At 41.0% G+C, this 24,599-nt stretch overlaps 1 protein-coding gene and 1 gene segment (V, D, J or C); one reads left to right on the plus strand and one right to left on the minus strand.

The window, feature by feature from the left end:
* Positions 1 to 347: 347 nt before the first annotated feature.
* On the minus strand, positions 348 to 22,157 carry LOC106576387 (zinc finger protein 154). 7 transcript variants are annotated; one of them, XM_014153522.2, is made up of 11 exons: positions 17,634 to 17,715; positions 17,305 to 17,425; positions 16,844 to 17,113; positions 5,497 to 5,566; positions 5,127 to 5,329; positions 4,927 to 5,031; positions 4,723 to 4,821; positions 4,427 to 4,537; positions 3,594 to 3,714; positions 3,202 to 3,483; positions 348 to 2,475 (listed from the first exon to the last, which is right to left on the minus strand). In XM_014153522.2, the coding sequence occupies exons 3-11, from the start codon at positions 16,958 to 16,960 to the stop codon at positions 1,586 to 1,588; spliced, it is 1,998 nt and encodes a 665-aa protein (XP_014008997.1). In that variant the 5' UTR covers positions 16,961 to 17,113; positions 17,305 to 17,425; positions 17,634 to 17,715; the 3' UTR covers positions 348 to 1,585. The 7 variants fall into 7 exon arrangements, with proteins under 7 accessions (XP_014008997.1, XP_014008996.1, XP_014008995.1 ...); XM_014153521.2 differs by lacking the exons at positions 16,844 to 17,113; positions 17,305 to 17,425; positions 17,634 to 17,715 and adding an exon at positions 6,041 to 6,510 and having other exon boundaries at positions 5,127 to 5,269; XM_014153520.2 differs by lacking the exons at positions 16,844 to 17,113; positions 17,305 to 17,425; positions 17,634 to 17,715 and adding an exon at positions 6,041 to 6,508.
* A 120-nt stretch (positions 22,158 to 22,277) lies between these two features.
* LOC106576389 (Ig kappa-b4 chain C region-like) lies at positions 22,278 to 24,108 on the plus strand. The segment is given in 2 exon segments: positions 22,278 to 22,543; positions 23,334 to 24,108. Coding segments are annotated over 2 exon segments (423 nt in total).
* Positions 24,109 to 24,599: the final 491 nt, after the last annotated feature.

Consider the following 24,599-nt stretch of genomic DNA (forward strand, 5'->3'; position numbering starts at 1 on the left):
ACATACTGCCCAAATCTCCAAAAGGCATTGGAGGCAGCTTATGGTAGAGAAATTAACATTCAATTATCTGGCAACAGCTCTGGTGGACATTCCTGCATGCCAATTGCACGATCCCTCAAAACTTGAGACATCTGTTGCATTGTGTTGTGACAAAACATTTTAGAGTGGCCATTTAATGTCCCCAGCACAAGGTGCACCTGTATAATGATCGTGCTGTTTAATCAGCTTCTTGATATGCTACACATATCTGGTGGATGGATTATCTTGGCAAAGTAGAAATGCTCACTTACAGGAATGTAAACAAATGTGTGCACCAAATTTCAGAGAAATAAGCTTTTATGCATATGGAAGATTTCTGGGATCTTTTATTTCAGCTCATGAAACCAACACTTGTTGCGTTTATATTTTTGTTCATTGTACATGACCTATAATACAATGAGCTCAAGGAGAAATACTAACACCTAACACGAATGTAAAAATCACTTTAGTCTGACAAAGATCCAATGAGTTTCTTACGAGTTTTCAAACATATTCTCATGTTGCTCATCCGAGTAAATTCTTTCCCACACTTAATAAAAAGTGTTTGATGGATAATAAATGTAGCATCATGTACATAATAATATACATATATCATACACATGCTGTAGTATTAGTTAATTTACAAATGATTGAGTCACCAGACGATTACTGAGTGATTATTTATTACAATCAGACCTGGGTTTAAATATGTATTTGGATATCTGGTATTTAAAATACATTTTTCTGTGTATTTGAGTATTTTCAAATACAAAGCCCAAAACAAGTCCTTCTACTTGAATGGCTATTTGTAAAAACCAAATAGTACGAGTATTTTCAAACACTTATTTTAAAAACTATTTTCAAATGCATGGGAGTGTATTTGAGTATTTTCAAATACATTAAAATATTCAACTACTTGTCTTTTGAAATAAAATATATCTGAATACTCACTTGGACAACGTAGGTGAAAGTTGAGATATTTGAAATAGTATTTGAACCCAGATCTGATTACAATGGAAAACAAAGTGTACCTAATTGCACTTCAGCCCAGCATGAACCAGAAGGGAATCAGGCGCCTAAAATTTCCTCAGACAAGCACACGTGAACGGGTACCTATGCAGGAGAAAAGGGAGGACTCTGTTCCAACATACATCAGGAGCTTGCCCTAAAACACATGAATTATTATTAAAGGACAACTTGATAGTTGCGGTCAAAACGTTTTTTTCTCCATTACTTCAGGTACAGAACGGCCTACACGAACGATGTGTCATGCTTACATCATGTAAACCCTACTGTGCTCACCAGAGTACAGTACAGATGGCAGTGCACTAAGTAAAACCTCATCGTGAAGTCTGTGGCCAAAGTTCCTTAACAACCGATCACATCACCAAGGAGAAATTAACAGAATGGCTACTTAGTCAATAAATGGTGAAAACTTTGTCAGGACGATGTACATTACCGATAACACAATTTCATGTTTTCCTTACTTTCGGCTTTATGAGCTCAAGGAGAAATAAACATTATACTAGTGTAAAAATTCCTTTAGTCTGACAAAGATCCGATTACATTATTTTTTATGAGTTTTCAAATGTATTCTCATGTTGCTCAACTGACTAAATCCTTTCCCACACGTGTGGCAGTAATGGGGCTTCTCCTCAGTATGAATAAACATGTGTCTTTTAAGGCCACCAGTTTCCGCAAAGCCCTTTGAACACAGGGAGCAGGTGAACGGGCGCTCGTTTGAGTGCCATCGCTTATGCGACGTGAGAGCGCATGACGTGCTGAAAGCCTTTCCACACGGTTTACAGCGGTAAGGTCGTTCCCCTGTGTGAAAACGCATGTGCACTAAGAGTTCCCCGGAAACAAAGAAAGCCTTCCCGCATACGCTACACAGGTATGGTCTCTCTCCTTTGTGCATCCGGAGGTGTCTAACTAATGTGTGCTTTTGATTGAACTTCTTCCCACAGACTGAGCAGGAGTAAGGCCGCTCTCCGGTGTGGGTGCGTATGTGTATTTTGAGGACTGCTGCACTAGTGTAACTCTTGCCACAGTGTTGGCAAATAGGCCTGTGCATCGGTTCTACGTCGTGACTTTTCTTGTGCAGTTGTAGATATCTCTCCGATTTGAATCTCTTCTCACACTGGTTGCAACGGAACGGCTGCACACTGGTGTGAACACTTTGGTGTCGTTTCAGGTCAGTTGTGCATCTGAAACCCTTCCCACACTGTTTGCAGGTGTTTTTATTGATTCTCTTGGCTGAGGAGCTCTTGGCTGAGGAGCTCTTGGCTGTTTGACTGGATGGCAGTGAGTTCTCAACTCCTCCAGAGTCCAGGCTCCTGCTGTCCTCCTCTGTTAGATGTTCCTTCCTGATGTGCTGGTGAAGATCCACCATTTCCCTGTGGGAGAATGGGCACTGGGGGCAGGAGAAGACCTGGGAGGGCATGCCACTATCCAGTTCTGTAGGCAGAAAGCAGACATACAACATTTCAGACGCTTTTACATATCCTTTCTTTGATCCAGATCCTGGAGTGCTTGGTACCATGATCCACGTTACAAAACAATGCGAAGGGCAAACAAAGCCTGACCCAAATGAATCCTGGACCTACCCGAGTGGCGGGTCCAAGATCTTAGACCAGAACAGCATGTATTGTGATGCAGCAAATGCAAATCACATTTCTGCCAGTTGTAAATGAGCTAGCACGCTGCCGTCATGCTGAATGTGCCTGATTTAGGGACAGCTATATTGTTGATACAGCCAGACATTTTTTAAGTACATTAGCTTATTATTTAGCAAGTTTCAGCATCTTCCAGTTAACGTCGCTCGCCAACCAACATCCCATTGAAATGAATGGTTCCGCTAGCGGTGGCAGCCATTGTTGGAAACAGCCTTCAGTGTGGTGTTCACAAAAGCACAAAAATGTCCTTCTCCAAAACAATATACACAGCCCCTCTATATTTGACACTTTTATAAGTAGGAACTGATATCAACCTCTGTAATTCATTATCATAAGTATAACATTTGACAGGGGTGTGAAACAATTCCTGATTTTTCCCCTGAAGGTCAAGGAGTGTAAAAAAAAAACAATTTGCAAATAATATTTCTAGGTAATGTAACAAGTCAGGCTTTTACAAATCACTTAAAAATACATGGTGGAAATGGACTATCATTATGAATCTCCTTACCAGCCGAGTCCTCTGGTTCACTCAGAGGGGAGGTCCAGTTTGCGTCATCCTCATCCTTCAATCCTCTCTCAGTGTCTTCATTTCTCTCACTTCCATCATCCTCCAAGTTCTTTTCAAAATGCAACTCTCCTCCTTCCTCTTGGTCTTCCTCACTGTTGATCTTCCACCCTTCTGTGCTCCCTTTCATGCCTTCATGTCCATCAAGACTTGACTTGAGGCCATGAATTTGAGGAATTGACAATGTGGACAAGATGTTGTCTGCAACCTGGTTGGAGAATTCATCTGAAAGGAGAGAATTTTCATCTCAGGAAAGGAAACGGAAAAATTCAACTCCACTAATTTACAGAAGAGCACATGGCTAACATGGTTGATATCCTCTTATTAAGACTCACTTTTGCTCAAGTGACCCAGATGTCTATGATGCTGCAGCAGTGTCTTCAGGTGCTCGGGGTCAGAAACAGAATGCCAGAACTCCTCCAGGTCAGAGGGGGCAAGGCTGAGACAAGATGCTGTCTGAGAAGATAAAAGGAACATTAAAACATATTAGGTTTTTGTTGTTGTTATTCTTGCCATGCACAAGCCGTAAAACAAAGGCTTTTACATGTTTCCACTACCTGAGAGTGCCTTGATTACTTCTGGAAGTTTGTTTTCACAAAGGCTTTTACAGCATTGTTTACTATCCAGTGTCAACATATTTTTTATCTATAATATTTCATCCCATGATCAAAGAGCACCTCATGGATTGTATATTTTAGTCATTTAGCAGACGCGCTTATCCAGAGTGACATACAGTGAGTGGGGTGGGGTGGGTGGGGGGGCGTAGTTGTGATGCCAGGACAGAGAAGAGCTTTGACTGGGCTGAGTGGGAGCTGCCCTCCCGTAGGGGTGCGAGGACCAAGAGACCAGAGGGCTTGGGTTGGGGTGTAGGGTTTGAGCATAGCCTAAAGTTAAGGAGGTGCAGTTCCCTTTGCCGCTTCGTAGTCAAGCACCATGGTCTTCAATCAAAGAAGCACTCCTCTCCTGTGTCTCTACATTAATCATATAGGATTCAACCTTAGCTGACAAAAAGGACAGTCATGAACAAGAAACTCTGTTCCAAAAACTGGACCTTATACAGTGCCATTACTAAAACAGTTACACCTCCAAGCGTGTGATACTGAAGAAATAACATGACAAGCCTGACCATCTCTAAAGATGTCATGCTATTAAGATATTGAGCCTGTACCTCTGTGAGGTCTGGTACAGGCAGCAGCTCCTCCAGTCGGGAGAGAAACTCCCACACCAGTATCTGCAGTGCTGTGTCATACCGAGGGCCGTAACGTATTGGGAACACCACCTGAGAGAGAAAAATAAAAACACGCATAGTTGAAACCAACACCTTGCTGGATTTTTCATTTTGTACAGCCTTTCATCAGTTACAGTAAAACAAGCAACATTTCACTACTGAGTTTTACATTGCTGGAACATGCTGTCCTATTGACTCTGAAAGCAACAACTATGATTCATTAGGATATTTCCCACCTGGAAGAAGTGCTTCTTCTCAGAAGGGTCTTCGAGCAGGGTTTTGACCAGCTCCACAAAGTTAGACTCTGAAGCCTCCAACTCATTTCTACTCTGTGACTGGGCATGTAAAATGAATGATACAATCAGCTTCAAAAGAAAGACAATATAAGCTCCCTGTATTCAATAGCATCCAGACGACTTTAGACACTGAAAGTTACATACATCCTCATTGACAGCATGTACTGAAGAAGTTTTGATTCTGTCCAAATGAAGTTGGATGGTCTGGGGGTCCGGTGGGTTTTCATTACGAAACAACTCTAAAACCATCTGAAAGTAGATTTTATGAGAATAATAGTCATTGGACTAAAGAGCCTTTCTGAACATCCATGCCTCCACTCCTTCTCCACCCTCCCACTTCTCACCCTTGCTCTCAGTCCCAGGATGAGTTGGGTCCTCTGCCTGGAGCTCAGCAGCTCTGGAACCATCTCTGTCACCAAAGTCACGAACTCCTCCAGCTTCCCATAGTGCATCACATTACGCTCTTGAGCCACTTGCCACATGAAAGCTGACATCAGTCGTAGAGGTGGAACCAGGAGACGGAAAGAAGATAAAGGGAACAGTGGACCTACAGTAAAATAAAAAAGGAGCCAGTATGGAAACATAAGGATTGTATCTGTAGCCAACTACACAATACCAGTAACCAACTACACAATACCTGTAGCCAACTGCACAATACCTGTAGCCAACTACACAATATCTGTAACCAACTACACACCACTAATATTGGCTTACCTGCCTGGTCTGAAAACAAAGGAGTCTGATCCAGGTTGTCATTAGGACTCTCAACTCTGTCTGCTGAGATCTATGGAAACCAACAAAACAAGAGACATCTTTAAAAGATTAACAGTAAGGCTGGCCTGTTGCAAACAATAAAACAGTACGTTCTCATTTTATGACTAAATTAATCCGTCACTGTCATATGTTCTGATTAAAGCCGGATTGCCATAAACAGTTGACTCAGTGTTTTAACTTTTCAAAAAGAAAATGTTACATTAATCTCCGCAATCTCGTACTGATGTATGTGCGTCCTCTGCTGCTGGTGTTGATATTGCACTCATTTGAACTGCGAACCCAGTGCCACAAATAGTGGTTTCTTCAGTCGAACTATTAGATAATCTTCTTTGATAATACCGATAATTACCGGTCTATAAGTCTATGGTATTACACACATAACTAGTCATGCTAGCAGTGTCTAGCTGGCTGTGAATAGCACAGGTCTGGCAACTAGGTAAGTTACTGTAACCACACATTTTATGTATCTTCGCTAACTAGCTACCTCAGGAAAGTTTGGGTTGGTTTGCCGATGTTTTATAAAAACGGTGAGCCAACTCAGGCTTCCAGGCCTCGGTACACCCTCTGGCATATCCTTAGACTTTTTCAGTGCTCTCACATGACGGTCCCTCGCAAGTCTCCATTTCTTCCTGCAAGTATCTGGATCGGAGTTTAAATATGTAGCAATTTCGCGCCAACTGTGTTCGAGAGCCTCTTTGTCGAAATGTAAACGCATTGAGGTATCATACAAGTGTGTATGCTCTTTGACAGCTTTTACGAGACGTTCTTCAAACGATTCAGCCATTTCCCCAAAATTCACAAGCTGGTTAGCTATCTAGCTAGCTAGATAAGCAGCAAAATAACCGAACATTCACGGTCGTCGTTTACATATGACGTTTTAGGCCAAAAACGTTCACTTCCGGTATCAACAACATCATCTTCACCTTCTTCTTCTTCTTCTTCTTCGTTTAACAGCGGTTGGCATGCAATATGTTCCATTATAACGGCCAGAAGTGGACTATAATATAAATTAATTATACTTTACTACAAAATTGAAAATAAATAAATATATACAGTCCCAGTCAAAAGTTTGGACACACCTACTCATTCAAGGGTTTTTCTTAATTTTGACATTTGACATATGAAATAACACATATGGAATCATGTCGTAACCAAAAAAGTGTTAAACAAATATATCAAAATATATTTCAGATTTTTGCACACTCTTGGCATTCGCTCAACCAGCTTCACCTGGAGTTCCCACACATGCTGAGCACTTGTTGGCTGCTTTTCCTTCACTCTGCGGTCCAACTCATCCCAAACCATCTCAATTGGGTTGAGGTTGCGTAATTGTGGAGGCCAGGTCATCTGATGCAACATTCCATCACTCTCCTTCTTGTTCTAATAGCCTTTACACAGCCTGGAGGTGTGTTTGGGTCATTGTCCTGTTGAAAAACAAATGATAGTTCCACTAAGTGCAAACCAGATGGGATGGCGTATCGCTGCAGAATGTTGTGGTAGCCATGCTGGTTAAGTGCGCCTTGAATTCTAAATAAATCACAGACTGTGCCACCAGCAAAGCACCACCGCACCATCACACCTCCTCCTCCATGCTTCACGGTGGGAACCACACATGCGGAGATCATCCGTTCACCTACTCTGCGTCTCACAAAGACATGGCGGTTGGAAGTAAAAATCTCAAATTTGCACTCATCAGACCAAAAGACAGATTTCCACCAGTCTAATGTCCATTGCTCATGTTTCTTGGTCGAAGGAAGTCTCTTCTTATTATTGGTGTCCTTTAGTGGTGGTTTCTTTGCAGCAAATTGACCATGAAGTCCTGATTCACGCAGTCTCCTCTGAACAGTTGGTGTTGAGATGTGTCTGTTGCTCGAACTCTGTGAAGCATTTATTTGGGCTGCAATCTAAGGTGCAGTGAACTCTAATGAACCTATCCTCCGCAGCAGGAGTAACTCTGGGTCTTCCTTTCCAGTTTCATCATAGCGCTTGATGGTTTTTGCGACTGCATTTGAAGAAACTTTCAAAGTTCTTGAAATTTTACAGATTGACTGACCTTCATGTCTTAAAGTAATGATGGACTGTCATTTCTCTTTGCTTATTTGAGCTGTTCTTGCCATAATATGGACTTGGTCTTTTACCAAATAGGTCTATCTTCTGTATACCAGCACTACCTTGTCACAACAACTGACTGGCTCAAACGCATTAAGAAAGAAAGAAATTCCACAAATGAACTTTTAAGAAGGCACACCTGTTAATTGAAATGCATTCCAAGTGACTACCTCATGAAGCTGGTTGAGAGAATGCCAAGAGTGTGCAAAGCTGTCATCAAGGCAAAGGGTGGCTACTTTGAAGAATCTCAAATATAACATATTTTCATTTGTTTAACACCTTTTTGATTACTACATGATTCCATATCTGTTGCTTCATTGTTTTGATGCCTTTACATTATTATACAATGTAGAACATTTTAAAAATAAAGAAAAACTCTGGAATGAGCAGGTGTGTCCAAACTTTTGACTGGTACTGTATATATATTTACATACACACACACACACATACTACCGTTCAAAAGTTTGGGGTCACTCAGAAATATCATTGTTTTTGAAAGAAAAGCCATTTTTTTGTCCATTAAAATAACATCAAATTGATCAGAAATACAGTGTTGACATTGTTAACATTGTAAATGGCTATTGTAGCTGGAAACGGCAGATTTTTTATGGAATATCTACATAGGCAACAGAGGCCCATTATCAGCAACCATCACTCCTGTGTTCCAATGGCATGTTGTGTTAGCTAATCCAAGTTTATCATTTTAAAAGGCTAATTGATTATTAGAAAATCCTTTTGCAATTATGTTACCACAGCTCAAAACTGTTGTGCTGATTAAAGAAGTAATAAAACTGGCCTTCTTTAGACTAGTTGAGTATCTGGAGTATCAGCATTTGTGGATTCGATTACAGGCTCAAAATGGCCAGAAACAAAGAACTTTCTTCTGAAACTTGTCAGTCTATTTTTGTTCTGAGAAATGAAGGCTATTCCATGCGAGAAATTGCCAAGAAACTGAACATCTTAAACAACGCTGTGTACTACTCTCTTCACAGAACAGTGCAAACTGTCTCTAACCAGAATAGAAAGAGGCCCCTATTTCACATGTGTATGCACACCTTTAGGAACAGCGTGTGAGTATCCCTGGAAGTTGACACAAGCATATTGATACAACTATCCAGTGGTACTAAGCTATCTAGAATGTTCAAATGTCTAACAATGCAAGTTAAAATAAAGACTCCTTCATACAAATATCTGCCTTCACATAGCACTTACCCTGGAAAAATGTGTATCTGGGATACTTGGGACATCCCTACCCTAAACCCTAACCCAAACTTTAACCCCTACCCTAACCCCCACCTTTACCATTTTACATTTAAACTTCAATGGGGTAACGTCAGAGTTGGGACATCCCAAGGTTCCTGGATTGTATGGCCCATTTCTCCAGGCCAGGGTTTTCAACAATGGACACATCAAAGTTACAAAAAAACAAGATTGTGGTTGAGTCCATATTTAAATGAAAAACAACCAAGAACTTAAAAAAGGCTTTGAGAGAGTCAGAGTATGAAAATGAACATCTATGAAGAAATGTTGTGTTCGAACAAGACAACTACCTGAACTATGGCCAATGAGTTTTATTTATGGATTCTCAAATTAAACTGCTTCCCACATAGACACGGATGAGGTTTCTCTCCAGTATGAATAAGCATGTCATCTAAGGGCGCTTTTGAGATGAAGCGTTTTTCACAATGAGAGCAGGAGAATGGGAGCTCGACCTGTGTGAGTCCTTCGTTGCATCATGAGCATCCAAGACATTCTAAACATCTTCCCACAAAGTTGACAGCTGTGGGGGCATTTAACTGTGTGTGTTCATGAGTGTACCAACAAGGCCCCTGAGGAATAAAATGTATTTCTACAAACGCTACATACAGTTAGTATGATTTCTCTCCTGTATGCATCCTGAGGTGGTGTGTTAGTAATTGCTGTTGGATAAATCTCCTCCCACATATTGAACAGGTGAATGGTCTCTCCCCAGTATGAGTAAGTATATGGGAAGTTAAAGGTCCCAGATGTCATAAACCCCCTGCCAAAATGTGCGCAAAGATATTGTCTTTCTCCTGTGTGGACACGTTGGTGCAGTATTAAAGTGCCCTTTGATTTTAGTTTTTTTTCTCACACTGGTCACAATGAAACAGTTTTTCCTCTGTGTGAACACGTTTACGTTCTTTCATGTGCCCTTTGGTGAAACACTGTTTGCAGATGTACTTCTTCGTTGTCTTGGCTGAGGAGTTCTTTACTGTTTCATTGGATGGCAGTGAGTTCTCAGCACCTCCAGAGTTCAGAGCAACTCAATATTAGGAATGGGTCTTTCATGTTTTATACACTCAGTGTAAGTGAATTTGTCCCAATACTTTTGGTCCCCTAAATGGGGGTACTATGTATAAAACGTGCTGTAATGTCTAAAAGGTTCACCCGATATGGATGTACAGTTGAAGTCCGAAGTTTACATACACTTAGGTTGGAGTCATTAAAACTCGTTTTTCAACCACTCCACAAATTTCTTGTTAACAAACTATAGTTTTGGCAAGTCGGTTAGGATATCTACTTTTCGCATGACACAAGTCCTTTTTCCAACAATTGTTTACAGACAGACTATTTCACTTATAACTCACTGTATCACAATTCCAGTGGGTCAGAAGTTTACATACACTAAGTCGACTGTGCCTTTAAACAGCTTGGAAAATTCCAGACAATTATGTCATGGCTTTAGAAGCTTCTGATAGGCTAATTGACATCATTTGAGTCAATTGGAGGTGTACCTGTGGATGCATTTCAAGGCCTACCTTCAAACTCAGTGCCTCTTTGCTTGACATCATGAGAAAATCAAAAGAAATCAGCCAAGACCTCAGAATTTGTTTTGAGACCTCCACAAGTCTGGTTCATCCTTGGGAGCAATTTCCAAACGCCTGAAGGTACCACATTCATCTGTACAAACAATAGTACGCAAGTATAAACACCATGGGACCATGCAGCCGTCATACCGCTCAGGAAGGAGACGCGTTCTGTCTCCTAGAGATTAATGTACTTTGGTGCGAAAAGTGCAAATCGATCCCAGAACAACAGCAAAGGACCTTGTGAAGATGCTGGAGGATACAGGTACAAAAGTATCTATTTCCACAGTAAAACGAGTTCTATATTGACATAACCTGACAGGCCGCTCAGCAAGGAAGAAGCCACTGCTCCAAAACTGCCATAAAAAAAAGTCAGACTACGGTTTGCAACTGCACATGGGGACAAAGATTGTACTTTTTGGAGAAATGTCCTCTGGTCTGATGAAACAAAAATAGAACTGTTTGGCCATAATGACCATTATTGTGTTTGGAGGAAAAAGGGGGAGGCTTGCAAGCCGTAGAAACCATCCCAACCATGAAGCACGAGGGTGACAGCATAATGTGTGCACTTCACAAAATAGATGGCATCATGAGGCAGGAAAATTATGTGGATATATTGAAGCAACATCTCCAGACATCAGTCAGGAAATCCAATAGAAAATGTGTGGGCAGAACTGAAAAAGCTTGTGCGAGCAAGGAGGCCTACACACTTGACTCGGTTAAACCAGCTGTCAGGAGGAATGGGTCAAAATTCACCCAACTTATTGTGGGAAGCTTGTGGAAGGATACCTGAAGCGTCTGACCCAAGTTAAACAATTTAAAGGCAATGCTACCAAATACTAATTGAGTGTATGTAAACTTCTGACCCACTGGGAATGTGATGAAAGAAATAAAAAGCTGAAATAAATCACTCTCTACTATTATTCTGACATTTCACATTCTTAAAATAAAGTGGTGATCCTAACTGACCTAAGACAGGGAATTTTTACTAGGATTAAATGTCAGGAATTGTGAAACACCTTATCCAAATACATTAAACTCAGTTCATGTAAACTTCCGACTTCAACTGTAAATACCCTCAAATTAAAGCTGACAGTCTGCGCTTTAACCTCATAGTCATTGTATCATTTCAAATCGAAAGTGCTGGAGTACGTAGCTAAAACAACACAAAATGTGTCACTGTCCCAATGCTTTTGGAACTCACTGTAAATTCCATGGAGGAATTAAATGCCACTGGGAGAAAGGCAAAGCTGATAGATGTCCACAAATCACTGGACCCAGCACACCACTAGCCAGCTTTGTTAGTACAATAATGGTGCTTTTATTGAATCTGTGTTTACCACCAAATCATCTACAGTGCATTCAGAAAGTATTCAGACCCCTCTACTTTTTCCACATTTTGTTACATTACAGCCTTATTCTAAAATGGATACACATTTTTTTAAACTCAACAATCTACACACAATACCCCATAATGACAAAGCGAAAACAGATAAGGAAAGATAACAATTTAATCCAGTTTAGAATAAGGCTGTAACCTAACAAAATGTGGAAAAAGTCAAGGGGTTTGAATACTTTCCGAAGGCACTGTATATAGTGAAGTTAACGAGTGGAGTGAACAACAATGGAAAAAGGCTAAATGGAATTGAGCAATTGTTCAATTACTTTGAAATAATCTAAATATATTTCGGGTCTATAGGTGGTGCCAGGTGTGTAAACACTTTTTATTTGAGGGTATTGTTTAAGATGTCCCGCTATATTAGAAATGTGGTTTATAATAGTGTTTTTGCCCATTGTTAGTTTTACAACTGGGTAGCATTGAACTCAGGGAATTATTTCAGGGTAAAATCAAATCTGTTCGCATATAACCAGACATAACTTAACATTTTTACAGAATGGTTACAATATTTAGAACACAAATTTTGCCTATCATCTCTGAAGTTACACCGCCTGGTATGACAAATTAGAAGATCTACGAACATGTCATAATCACCTGAAAATGTAGCAGAGAACTATATAGAGCAGAATCTCCAAATAACATTTCAACAGCTTAGTGTTGCTTTATCAATACATTTGTCGACCTTTTCTCTCTTTTTCATGCATTCGTTGATGTATTCTCATGTTTCCCCTTTCAGAGAATCTTTTGCCACACTTTACACATGGGTAAGGTTTCTCCCCAGTATGAATTCGCATGTGTTTCACTAGTCTGTTGGAGGTGGAGAAGCCTTTGGGGCACTGTGTACAGGGGTATGGGCGTTCGCCTGTATGACTTCGCTGATGCACTTTCAGTTTACTTGCTAGACTAAAAGTATTCCCACATTGTTCACAATGATACGGTCGTTCCCCTGTGTGGATCCTTGAGTGTACCATCAGTTCCCCTGAGCAAGCGAAGGTCTTTCCACAAATGCTACACAAGTATGGTTTCTCTCCACTGTGCATCCTGATGTGTCTTGTTAGTACTTGCCGTTGAATAAATCTCTTCCCACATATTGTACACCCATAAGGTCGCTCCCCAGTATGAATGCGTAAATGAGATTTTAAGATATCTGATGTCCTAAACCCCCTGCCACAATGTGAGCAATCATAAGGCCTTTCTCCTGAGTGAACTCGTTGGTGCTGTTTTAGACTACCCTTTGCTTTGAATCTTTTATCACACTGGTTGCAATGGAACGGCTGCATGTCTGTGTGAACACCCTTATGTCGTTTCAGGTCCGATGGGCTTCTGAAACCCTTTCCACATTTAAAGCAGATGTACTTCTTGGTTGTCTTGATTGAGGGTCTCTGTATTGTTTGACTGGATGGCAGTGAGTTCTCAGCTCCTCCAGAGTCCAGGCTCCTGCGGTCCTCCTCTGTTAGATGTTCCTTCCTGATGTGCTGCTGAAGATTCACCTCTTCCCTGTGGGAGAATGGGCACTGGGGGCAGGAGAAGACCTGGGAGGGAATGTCACTATCCGTTTCTGCAGGTAAAAAGCACATGGAAGTACACTGAAGAAAAATATAAACGCAACATGTAAAGTGTTGGTACCATCTTTCATGAGCTGAAATAAAAGATCCCAGACATTTTCCGTACGCACAAAACGCTTATTTCTCTCAAATGTTGTGCACAAATTTGTTTACATCCCTGTTAGTGAGCAATTATCCTTTGCCAAGATAATCCATCCACCTGACAGGGGTGGCATGTCAAGGAGCTGATTAAATAGCATGATCATTACACAGGTGCACCTTGTGCTGGGGACAAGAATAGGCCACTCTAAAATGTGCAGTTTTGTCACACAACACAATGCCTCAGATGTCTCAAGTTGAGGGAGCGTGCAATTGGCATGCTGACTGCAGGAATGTCCACCAGAGCTGTGTCCAGAAAATGTAATGTTCATTTTGCTACAATTAGCCGCCTCCAATGTCATTTTAGAGAATTTGGCAGTACGTCCAACCGGTCTCACAACCACAGACCACGTGTATGGCATCGTGTGGGCAAGCGGTTTGCTGATGTCAACGTTGTGAACAGAAGTCCCATGGTGGTGGTGGAGTTATGGTATGGGCAGGCATATGCTATGGACAATGAACACAATTGCATTTTATCAATTGCAATTTTAATATCTGTGACCAACAGATGCATATCTGTATTCTCAGTCATGTGAAATCCATAGATAAGGGCCTAATGAATTTCCTGAGGCCAATTGTGAGGCCCATTTATTTTAAAGGTATCTGTGACGAACAGATGCATATCTGTATTCCTAGTCATGTGAAATCCATAGATTAGGGCCCAATGAATTTATTTGAATTGACTGATTTCCTGTAACTCAGTACAATCAATGAAATTATTGCATGTTGCCTTTATATTTTTGTTCAGTATATAATCAGTCCTGCTATTTTAAACATTCTTTTTCCAGATTGTTGTCGATATGTATATAGTATTTGACAAGGCAATGACCTCCAAAAAAAGGCAATCCTTGTCAAAAATCTCATTACAATTTTATTAAACCTTTGTTTAACTAAATAACAACAAATTCTTATTTACAATGACGGCCTAGGAACAGTGCGTTAACTGCCTTGTTCAGGGGCGGAAAGACAGATTTATAACTTGTCAGCTCGGGGATTCGATCTAGCAACCTTTTGGTTACTGGCCCAATGCTCTAACCACTAGGCTACCTGCCCCATCAAATGAAAGAGTGGTCAAATTTGAAATGAAGTTGTGGTCGAGTAGAGTTAATACAAGCTCTATGAAAAGCCCTGTTAAGTAAATAATGCATGCAATACGTTCCTAAATGTTTTAAGTCAAACACAGATCTTATCTCAAGTGATATTGTCACAAGAGAAGTTGGATTGCAGTGTGTGAGATATTTTAGGAAATGTTGACACATTTAATTCACAGGCCTCTCCGTCGTGTTTGTACTAAAATTGTAAGACAGACAACTTCTTTCAAGGTAAAAAACTAAACAAAAATCATTAAGATTTCGTTACATTTTTGTAAAATTATCCCATTAACGAATTTGGAGTCTCTATGAAGACATTCCCAAGGCAAAATGAGTTTGACAGACATCCCTCCTCTAACCACTACCTTGATAACTCCTAGAAGAACAAACCCTAATTCACACATTGAATTATTCACAAATGTATTCAGAATGCTTTAGTATATTTCCTGCAATCAAAATCCCAAAGAAATCACTATTGTTTTCAAAAGTCATATGTGCTGTTTAGCTTTGTTTTTGTTAATTTGTATGTTTACTATGCTTTTCCTTGAAGACACAATCCAAGTAGGATTGTGCCAAACACACAATATGAATGTGTAAATGTGATTTTAAGATCTGTGATGTTCTAAACCCCCTGCCACAAGATGAGCAAACATAATGCCCTTCTCCTGTTTGAACTCGTTGGTGGGGGCAGGAGAACACCAGGAAGGGCATGTTGATTTTACAGCAAGGTCAAATGGGTACGGCTACTGTCACGGGCGGGATCTGAACCCGGGTCTCCCACAGGAGAAACAAACACCTTGACAGTGAGACCAAGAGGATACTCTCTCTAAGGCCAAGGGTGAGGCAGGGCTACCTCATCACGAGACCATGAGCCTGACTCATGTCTGCTACATGTACAGTATGTACAGTATAGTGCTTCAGCTGAACAAGCAATATAAGATATACTGAATATTGGTCATCCATGTTGGATTGTGGCCTTCTGTCCCGTAGAGGGTGAAGAAGGCATGGAAGAAATATGTAGGAATTCTACTATTCAAACTCTCAACACTGTTTTCCTTATTTTTTTTGGTCAGCTATGTGTAGTGCATGGTCTGCATACAGGGCAAGCCGGCCCTGGACCACGGTCAATTGTTACACTATATTGTCAAACAACTGTCATAACCCTGGCTAGCCAGCAAATTATTATTGTAAATGTACTCCAAAACTATTGTGGTGACTGATTACACAGCATCTTCCCAAATGGTTCTCTATTTCATCTGGTGACTGACACAATTATAACAGGTATTTTCAGCATGCAGTGGCCAGACCACGGTCAACTCATCCATAATAAATACACCCCCATAGCAGAACTCAACGAAGAGCAGCTCAAGCAGATGGGTTTTTCTAGGAGGTCAACTCATTGTTACATCACATCAACATCCCAACAATGTGGTGGTAACATTTTGAAACATGTAGGCTTCTAGGAATTGTGGTAGCAACAGTAACCACTACCCCACCAGTTACAGAAACAGACCTGGTTTCAACTTCAAATAGCCTACTGTTTGAAATCATTTCACAATGGAACCAATAGAGTCACAAAACTGCAAACCCCGCCCATCTGGCACTCCAGGCAGGCTAAAGCAAACGCTAAACATATTTCAAAGATTTCAAATAGTATTTGAACACAGGTCTGAAGGGAATATATGAAATACTGAATTGTGTAACTTGTTAAAATCTACAATCTGGAATCTTAGTTGCCCATTGGTTACCTAGAATTAGAGCTAAAAATGAATCCATGTCATATGAATGTCTTACTTAAAAAAATAAGTAAAAAAACCCCAGACTTTTGGGGAATAGTCAACGTATTTAACTCTGACTGCTCTTATTAGAATTCCTACATTGCAAACAGTGAAAATGATGTTTCATGCCACGAGAGGTACCGGATCTGGGAAAACAGGTTCCTGTTCCGGCTCAAATAAAGCTCTGTTGATGGAGTAGCTACAGCCACAATGGAAACAGCAGCTAAAAGAAGCCTGACTAGTCTAATGGAAAAAGTACTGTCGCTTAACTTAATATTGTTCCAACTAGTAATAACAGCCAGTTATCAATAACACAGTTTGGCAACGCCATGAACGGTGCACAGATGTATGTAATGTACTCTGCTGCGAATGTCCTTACCGTCGACGGCCACTGGACGAGCGTGTAGTGATGATCCTGGTTTCTGCTGACCAGAACTGGATTCACCAGCCTCTTCAAGTCGTTCAGCGCCCTCATCAGTTCCCTTATTGGTTCCATTGTCACTGATTTCTGGTCGCCACTCTTCTCCACCCTCCTGTTCTTTCTTCCTAGTGTCACGACCTCGAGCCTCCAATGAAGTTTGTTTCGAGTTTACCAAGGAAGTGAGGGACAGAGCGGACAGGATGGTGTCAGAGTCGTAGAACAAATGATCTGGAAAAGAGGGAGAATACAAACCAATTTTATTTACTAATACCTTGGAGGTGAATACAGTTTGTGCCACATTGAAGGTGAAGACATCTTTAACAAAACAAGGCACATTTCATTGGTGGAAAATGCAATCAAATCTAAAGAAGTTCAAAGAATTTACCCCAGCGGAAATAGATAACCTGAAGGCTACCTACCTCTGTTTAGGTGTCCAAGGTGTCTTTGATGCTGTAGCAGTGTCTTCAGGTGCTCAGGGTCAGAGACAGACTGAACACACTCCTCCAGATCAGAGAAGGCAAGGCTGAGACAAGATGCTGTCTGAGGGTGAGAGAGGCAAACTTAAAGTTAAAATGGAAAAGGAGAGTGCAGTCCAATACAAAATCAAGCCCTAGCTCCTACCCACTGGAAACGTGTTGATGTTCAGTCCATTTATTCATCTATTAAAGGGGGTTCATTCATTCATAACAGTAAATGCAACATTTTTCACATTTGAATTGATAGGATGAAGATGCAGTCATATCAGTACCTGTGTAAAGCTGGGCACCGGCAGCAGCTCCTCCAATCTGGAGAAGAACTCCCACACCAGAATCTGCAGTGCTGTGTCATACTTAGTACCGTACTGCACTGGGAACACCTCCTTTAATGAAAATGTAGAGAGCCATTACACAGTGAGGTGAATGGTCTTGCCTATAACACTTGATACAGTCAATATGCATTACCGTAGATTAATAAAATACTTGTTTTATCCATTTGCACTAATATTCTTGATATTTGTCACAGTACCCAACTTGACACACAACACACACATACCATGCTTGGGAGCATTGCATTGCATTTAATTTCACGTGCATGCCTGCCTGCTTGCTCTTCAGGCATATCCAACACTTTTGCTTGATTATGACACAGAACTACCCCATTGTGAAAAGTTAGATGTTTGATATTATCTCACCTGAAAAAAGTGTTCCCTCTTTGCTGGGTCTTCCAGCAGGGTTTGGACCAGCTCCACAAAGTTAGACTTTGATGCCTCCACTTTCTTGTTTTTGCTCTGAACATGAAATTACACCCCAAAAAAGTAAGTTAAGAACTAAAATTACAACAACAAAAAAATGTTGTGATAGAGATTTAACAATTCACATACTCTGTGGTGTATTGCACATAACTTACCGCTTTGTGCTTTACTGTGCATGACTGGATTCTATCCAAGTGGCATTGGATGGTTTGATGGTCCACCATGTCCTCTTTACCACAGCACAACTCAAGAACCAGCTGAAATAGCAGGCACACTTTAATATACAGGAATGGGAACATTACAGATTCACAGTCAGAGTGTTTAATGTACAGGGTTGCAGGTGTGATGGCAGGGTTCATTGAAAATCTTAGGCTCCGAACTCCAACATGCAGGACTAAGTGAAATAAAATAATTAAAATGGTCATAAAAAAACAACAATAGAAATAGAACTACATACATAATAACAACTGTAGCAGAGATGAATTTATACATTTCCATTGGGGTGGAGGGAGAGTAAAGACTGTAGAGGGGAAAGGGGGAATGACCATAGGGGAGCAGCAGGCAGACTAAATTACCATTGAGCGGGTGTGGGGACCAAGTGAAATAAAAATGATAACAATTATAATAAAAAAGTAATAATATACATATTAACAACTGTAACAGGGATGAATGTATACTGAACAAAAATATAAACACAACATGTAAAGTGTTGGTCCCATGTTCCATGAGCCGAGATAAAAGAACCCAGAAATGTTCCATATACACAAAAAGCTTATTTCTCTCAAATTTTGTGCACAAATTTGTTTACATCCCGAGCATTTATCCTTTGCCAAGATAATCCATCCACCTGACAAGTGTGGCATATCAAGAAGCTAATAAAACAGCATGATCATTACACGCTGTTTAATCTTGTGCTGGGGACAATAAAAGCCTACTCTAAAATGTGCAGTTTTGTCACACAACAAAATGCCACAGATGTCTCATGTTTTGAGGCAGCGCGCAATTGGCACGCTGACTGCAGAAATTGCCAACAAAGCTGTTGCCATAGAATTGAATGTTCATTTCTCTACCATAAGCCACCTCCAACGTTGATTTAGAGAATTTGGCAGTACATCAAACTGGCCTCACAACCACAGATCACGTGTAACCACGCCAGTCCAGAACCTCCACATCTGGCTTCTTCCGTGGGATAATCTGAGACCAGCCACCCGGTCAGCTGATGAAACTTAGGAGTATTTCTGTCTGTAATAAAGCCCTTTTGTGGGGAAAAACTCATTCTGATTGGCTGGGCCTGGCTCCCCAGTGGGTGGGTCTTTGCCCTCCCAGACCCACCAATGGCTGCGCCCCTGCCCATTCATGTGAAATCCATAGACTACGGCGTAATTAATTTATTTCAATTGACTGAAATATATGAAATCGTTGAAATTGTTGCATGTTGTACATATATTGTTGGACAGTATAATTGGGGTGGGGGCAGAGTAAAAGTCATTTGAGGGGGTGGGGGGGGGTGAAATATCCACAGGAGGAGCAGCAGGTAAGTTAAGTGACCATTGAGGGAGTGGGGAGAAATGTTCATAGGGGGAGTAGCGGGGGGGGGAGCAGGTAGCTGACCATTTAAGACAAAGGGGACAAAAACGAAGAAGACAATGACAACAGAAGTTGATCATGAAAATGTGACGAGAACAATCTTCTGTCCAAATCCCTGGCCTTCAAGATCCAGGGGCTTATGAGGAACTAAGTTCTGAATCTCACCCCACATTGGTCACTTTTACATCCTCCCAACCCTCAACATTTCCACCTCTCTCACCCTTGCTCTCAGTCCTAGAATGAGTTGGCTCCTCTGCCTGGAGCTCAGCAGCTCTGGAACCATCTCTGTCACCAAAGTCACAAATTCCTCCAGCTTCCCATATTGCATCACATTACGCTGCTCAGCCACTTGCCACATGGATGCTGACATCAAGCGTATTGGTGGAACCAGGAGACACAAGGAGGATAGAGGGAGATTGAGACCTGTCATGAAAACGAAAGTGAGAAATTTGTTAACATAACTTACAACCATCAAATTAATACGGACCCCTGCAACTACAGACATTTTATGAGACTCCTGTTTCCACGAATCCAGGACGAAGACCGTATAACCAGACTAAGGTTGGTCGGAAATTCTCTGTGCTACACCATAACAGTATCTATCCTGTAACTCCCAGTAATAGATATCAAAGAGCTTTGGTTAAATTACATTATCTGGTGTAACAATCTGTAGCTTAGTTGAACTAAGCTCATGAGGCATGTATAAGTTATATTGTTCAAGAATAAATAGGCATACATAGACAATTAATTTAAAATGACTGAAAATGGATGAAGGGCGATTCAGCGGTAACAGAATTACTGTACTACACAGAAATGTGTAATTATGGATATTAATGTCATTCTCCTTTTACAAGTTTAGACATCACAGCGCAGCACTGGAGAGCGCAGTAGTGTGCAGTAGAATACAGCACAGCAGAGTAGAATAGAGTTCAGTACAGTGCAGTATAGTATATTTCAGTATAGTAGAATATACTGTACTCTCCTTTTCTTTACTGTACTATATTGTACTGACTGTACTGTAGTCTACTCACTGCACAGTACTCAGTATTGTACTGTGCTCTACTCACTGTACTGTGCTATCCATTTGTCCAATCCAGTCCGTCTGTGGACGTTAACGTCATTGCCAGGGTGGACTGACCAAATATCAACTACTTTTCAACGTCCATGGACATCCAGTGTTGGTCAGTGCTCAATGGTTGAGGATGCTTGTTACAGTAAATGGAAAAGAGGGGGCTCATGGGTAGGTGTCAGTAAGCGCTAGGAGAGGTCACATTAACTGGAGAGTGAGAAAAGGAGAGGTGTTTTCCGGAGTCATGACTGTTCTAGGACAACAAAAAATAAAATTAAAATAAAACAGATATCTGAACATAACAGTACGCCAGTGGGAGGTCAGTAGCAGGTGACCAACTGTGCTTTGTGACTATTATGATTTCCCATTGTAGCCATTCCCATTGTAGCCAGATTTTGGGGTAAGTTCGTTACCAATTTGGTGACAGAATTACAAGTTTTAATCACTTAATAATGAATGAAACATTTTATATCCGTAAAAAAAAAAATAAAATAATCACTATAACTTATTGGTAAGTCTACCATTACTTGTTACTTCAGTGAGCTTTCATTATTCTCCTCACGCGGGAGAGAAATGCGAAAATATCTTAAATATATATGGGTTTTTGGTAACAGAATTACAATGCAATATTTCTTAAACTTACAGAAGGTAAATAATTTATTCAAAACTATACATAAGTGTTGATATTAGCTGACAGGGGTCTTTACATCAACATTATTGTGTTTTGATGTATTTCTAATACTTTCCTGGTAGGCTAGATATTTTCCAAGACACCTTTTCTTAGACCCCATCAGTTTATCCAGAAATCAAAGCCTTTACTTATGACTCATTTTGATGATAGAAGATGGTTGAAAAATGTATCTATCATGACTTAATTTCCTCAAAATATGGACTCTTAGCTTTCATTTGACACTCAAAATTGATATGTTCCTATTAACTTAACATGTTGGTGCTCATGGGTCCATTTCGATGGAAATGCCCTGAAGGAATCGCAGACCTTTTTCTGTCGCAACACTTTCATACAGGTGTTGACTCCACTGTGTTTTACCCTGTTAGTGCACGTCTAGCTGCTAGTCACTAGCTATGTGAATTTAACCAAATATTGTTTTACATACTGTCCACATTTTCCTCGTCTAATCTTGAACAGAAATACATTTTGGGTGAAGCATTTTAGGAAAACATTACTTATAAACGCCAGAGACAAACCTTTTGAATCCATATCGCCAGCAAAACAAGCTGCTAATTCTGCTTCGACGGTATGTTAACGTTAGGGAGCTAGCTTGGAGGCTTGAAACGCTAGTTAAAATGTTTGTTGTAACCACAAAGTCTTCAAAATAAAAGTCTCCCGTATTGTAGCTAAGATCTAATGTTTTTTTATAACTGAGACAGACCACAGCCTGTCGTTTCCAATGGGAACACATTAGTCATAGTGGGCAGAGCCAATCACGAGCTAGCGAGATCCTATTGGCGCGTTCTAGCAATATTTGCATATTTCCGATAGGGAACGCATTCTCTGTGAAGTGCGTGTGTAATAACGCAATTCGTTATTATTCACTCCTTCTAAACAACGCACGTTTTTAGAAATGGGGTAAAGTCTACAAACCTTAGTCCACTCTGTTCGTAACAGATTATAGTTTTGGGAACAGAAAACTGTATTGAGATCAAATGTTTTTATCGATGAGAAAATGTGCAGAATTTCGGCTAAAATCTATCTCGTTCCATCTTCTCCCACTGACGGTCACTGGGCTTCTTCTAACTACCATATTTGGAAGTGAGTGGAAACGCCAAGCGGATGCTTCACATTTATACACCCGGTGAAATATCTGTTTCATTGTTCTATCTGTGGCTAGATCAAGAATACGTCACGGAAGTGACGTCTAATCATCGTACCGAGAGCTCCAATCGCAAACATGACTACTCAAGAATAGCAAGCCCACTTGCACTTTCCCGTCAATTAAAGTGTTTGAGGTGAATGTGAAAAAAGCTTGAGGAGAAGAAGATGACCAAATTCGTAGTTTCATCTAAAGATACAACTTTTGGTCAATAGGTAGCCGAATTCTCAGTCAGGGGGCGTAAACGTTCCGTTTCTGTTCGCTCCTCTTACAAAAACGGAACGTTCATGCCCCCTAACGGAGAATGTTGTTAGATCTAAGTCTGGACAGAGACAGGTCTCAGTAATGTTTGTAACAGACTTCATGATCTACCATGGTTGATATGTGATTCAAACTCATCTATGCTCAGATTTAGCAAATACTATGAATATGAGTAGGCTATTCTGATCAGATCCATTCCTAAACAATATCTGTATGACATGTATAACTGATACCGTATGACTAGTAACTCTAGTTATTTAACCACTTTATACTTGTTTGGTTCATAAATCTGCTGTATCATATTACTTTAGTGTTTTCTCCAAATCTTTTAAACTATCTAACTTCTACATTTCTATTTAGAGGGCATTTCCAGTTGACTTTATTTTGATGTGTACTTTGCTGAAGATAATCTCTTACTGTAGCTGTACTTCTTGTAATTACTTAGTTGATGTGTTCTGTTTGTTCCAGGTAACAGTGCCCCCACCCTCACAATCCTGCCCCCCTCTAGTGAGGAGCTGTCCAGTACAACAACAGCCACACTGACGTGTCTGGCCAACAAGGGCTTCCCCTCAGACTGGACCATGAGCTGGAAAGTGGACGGGACCAGCCAGAAGCAGGAGGCCAGTCCCGGGGTCCTGGAGAAGGACGCCCTGTACAGCTGGAGCAGCACTCTGACTCTCACTGGCCAGGAGTGGACCAAGGCAGGAGAGGTGACCTGTGAAGCCCAGAAGAATTCCCAGAGTCCAGACACCAAGACCCTGAGGAGGGCTGACTGTTCTGGGTAGGACCCCTCAGTCACACACCCCTGTGGAGAGAGGCTGCTGGTTCCTCTGCTTTCACTCTGTTCTGAGATCAGATGTTCTCTGTCTTATTGATCACTGACATGTAGACTAACAGGGGACTTTGCTTGAGTTCATGTGTCAATCCTCTCTGTAGACTGAGGTTGTATCTATCAGGTATGAAGGGAAGACCCAGATGCAGACCACTTTGAATAAACAATAGTTTAATGTTCCAACAGGGGCAAGCAGTAGACAGGTCAATGCAGGCAGGGGTCAGAAAACCAGAGGTTGGGCAACGGTACCGGACAGCAGGCAGACTCAGGGTCTGGGTAAGGCAGAGGACGGTAATCCAGAGGGGGGGCAGAGGTACTGGTCAGCAGGCAGGCTCAGGTAGAGTGGTCAGGCAGGCGGGCTCAGAGTCAGGACAGGCAAGGGTCAAAACCGGGAGGGAAAGAAAAGAGAGACTAGAAAAAGCATGAGCTGAGACACAAAACGCTAGTCGACTCGAACAAACAAGACGAACTGGCAACAGACCAACAGAGAACACAGGTATAAATACACAGGGGATAATGGGGAAGAAGGGCGACACCTGGAGGGGGGTGTAGACAATCACAAAGACGGATGAAACAGATCAGGATGTGACAGTATCAGTGTTAGATGTTATGTTATGTTTTATTACTATTAGATACTGTAGGAATGTTTCCTTTGATGTTTTGATTAATAGATGAAAATAAAGGTTTCCCTTTGGAACAAATATTTTTCTTGTTTCTTTCAAAAATGTGAATTTTGATCAATATCTTGGACTCACCAATATGACCACTCCTGTATTTATCTAAAAAGTTGTCAAAATAATATTACAAGTATCACATCTTCAAGATAGAGTCTTCTCTACCTCCAACCCCCTGGTGACAGAGTGAACATCTGGTGACAGTGCTGCTCTATTCTGGGACAAGCA

This window comes from Salmo salar, chromosome ssa17 (genome assembly GCF_905237065.1).
Source record: "Salmo salar chromosome ssa17, Ssal_v3.1, whole genome shotgun sequence".
NCBI lineage: Eukaryota > Metazoa > Chordata > Actinopteri > Salmoniformes > Salmonidae > Salmo > Salmo salar.

Coding starts and splice junctions, on each gene's coding strand:
- LOC106576387 (XM_014153520.2), bottom strand. CDS start 6,340: ATGGCTGAATCGTTTGAAGAACGTCTCGTAAAAGCTGTCAAAGAGCAT. Junction 3,715..4,426: donor CTGTACCAGACCTCACAGAG/GTACAGGCTCAA, acceptor TTATCTTCTCAG/ACAGCATCTTGTCTCAGCCT. Junction 2,476..3,201: donor TGAACCAGAGGACTCGGCTG/GTAAGGAGATTC, acceptor TTCTGCCTACAG/AACTGGATAGTGGCATGCCC.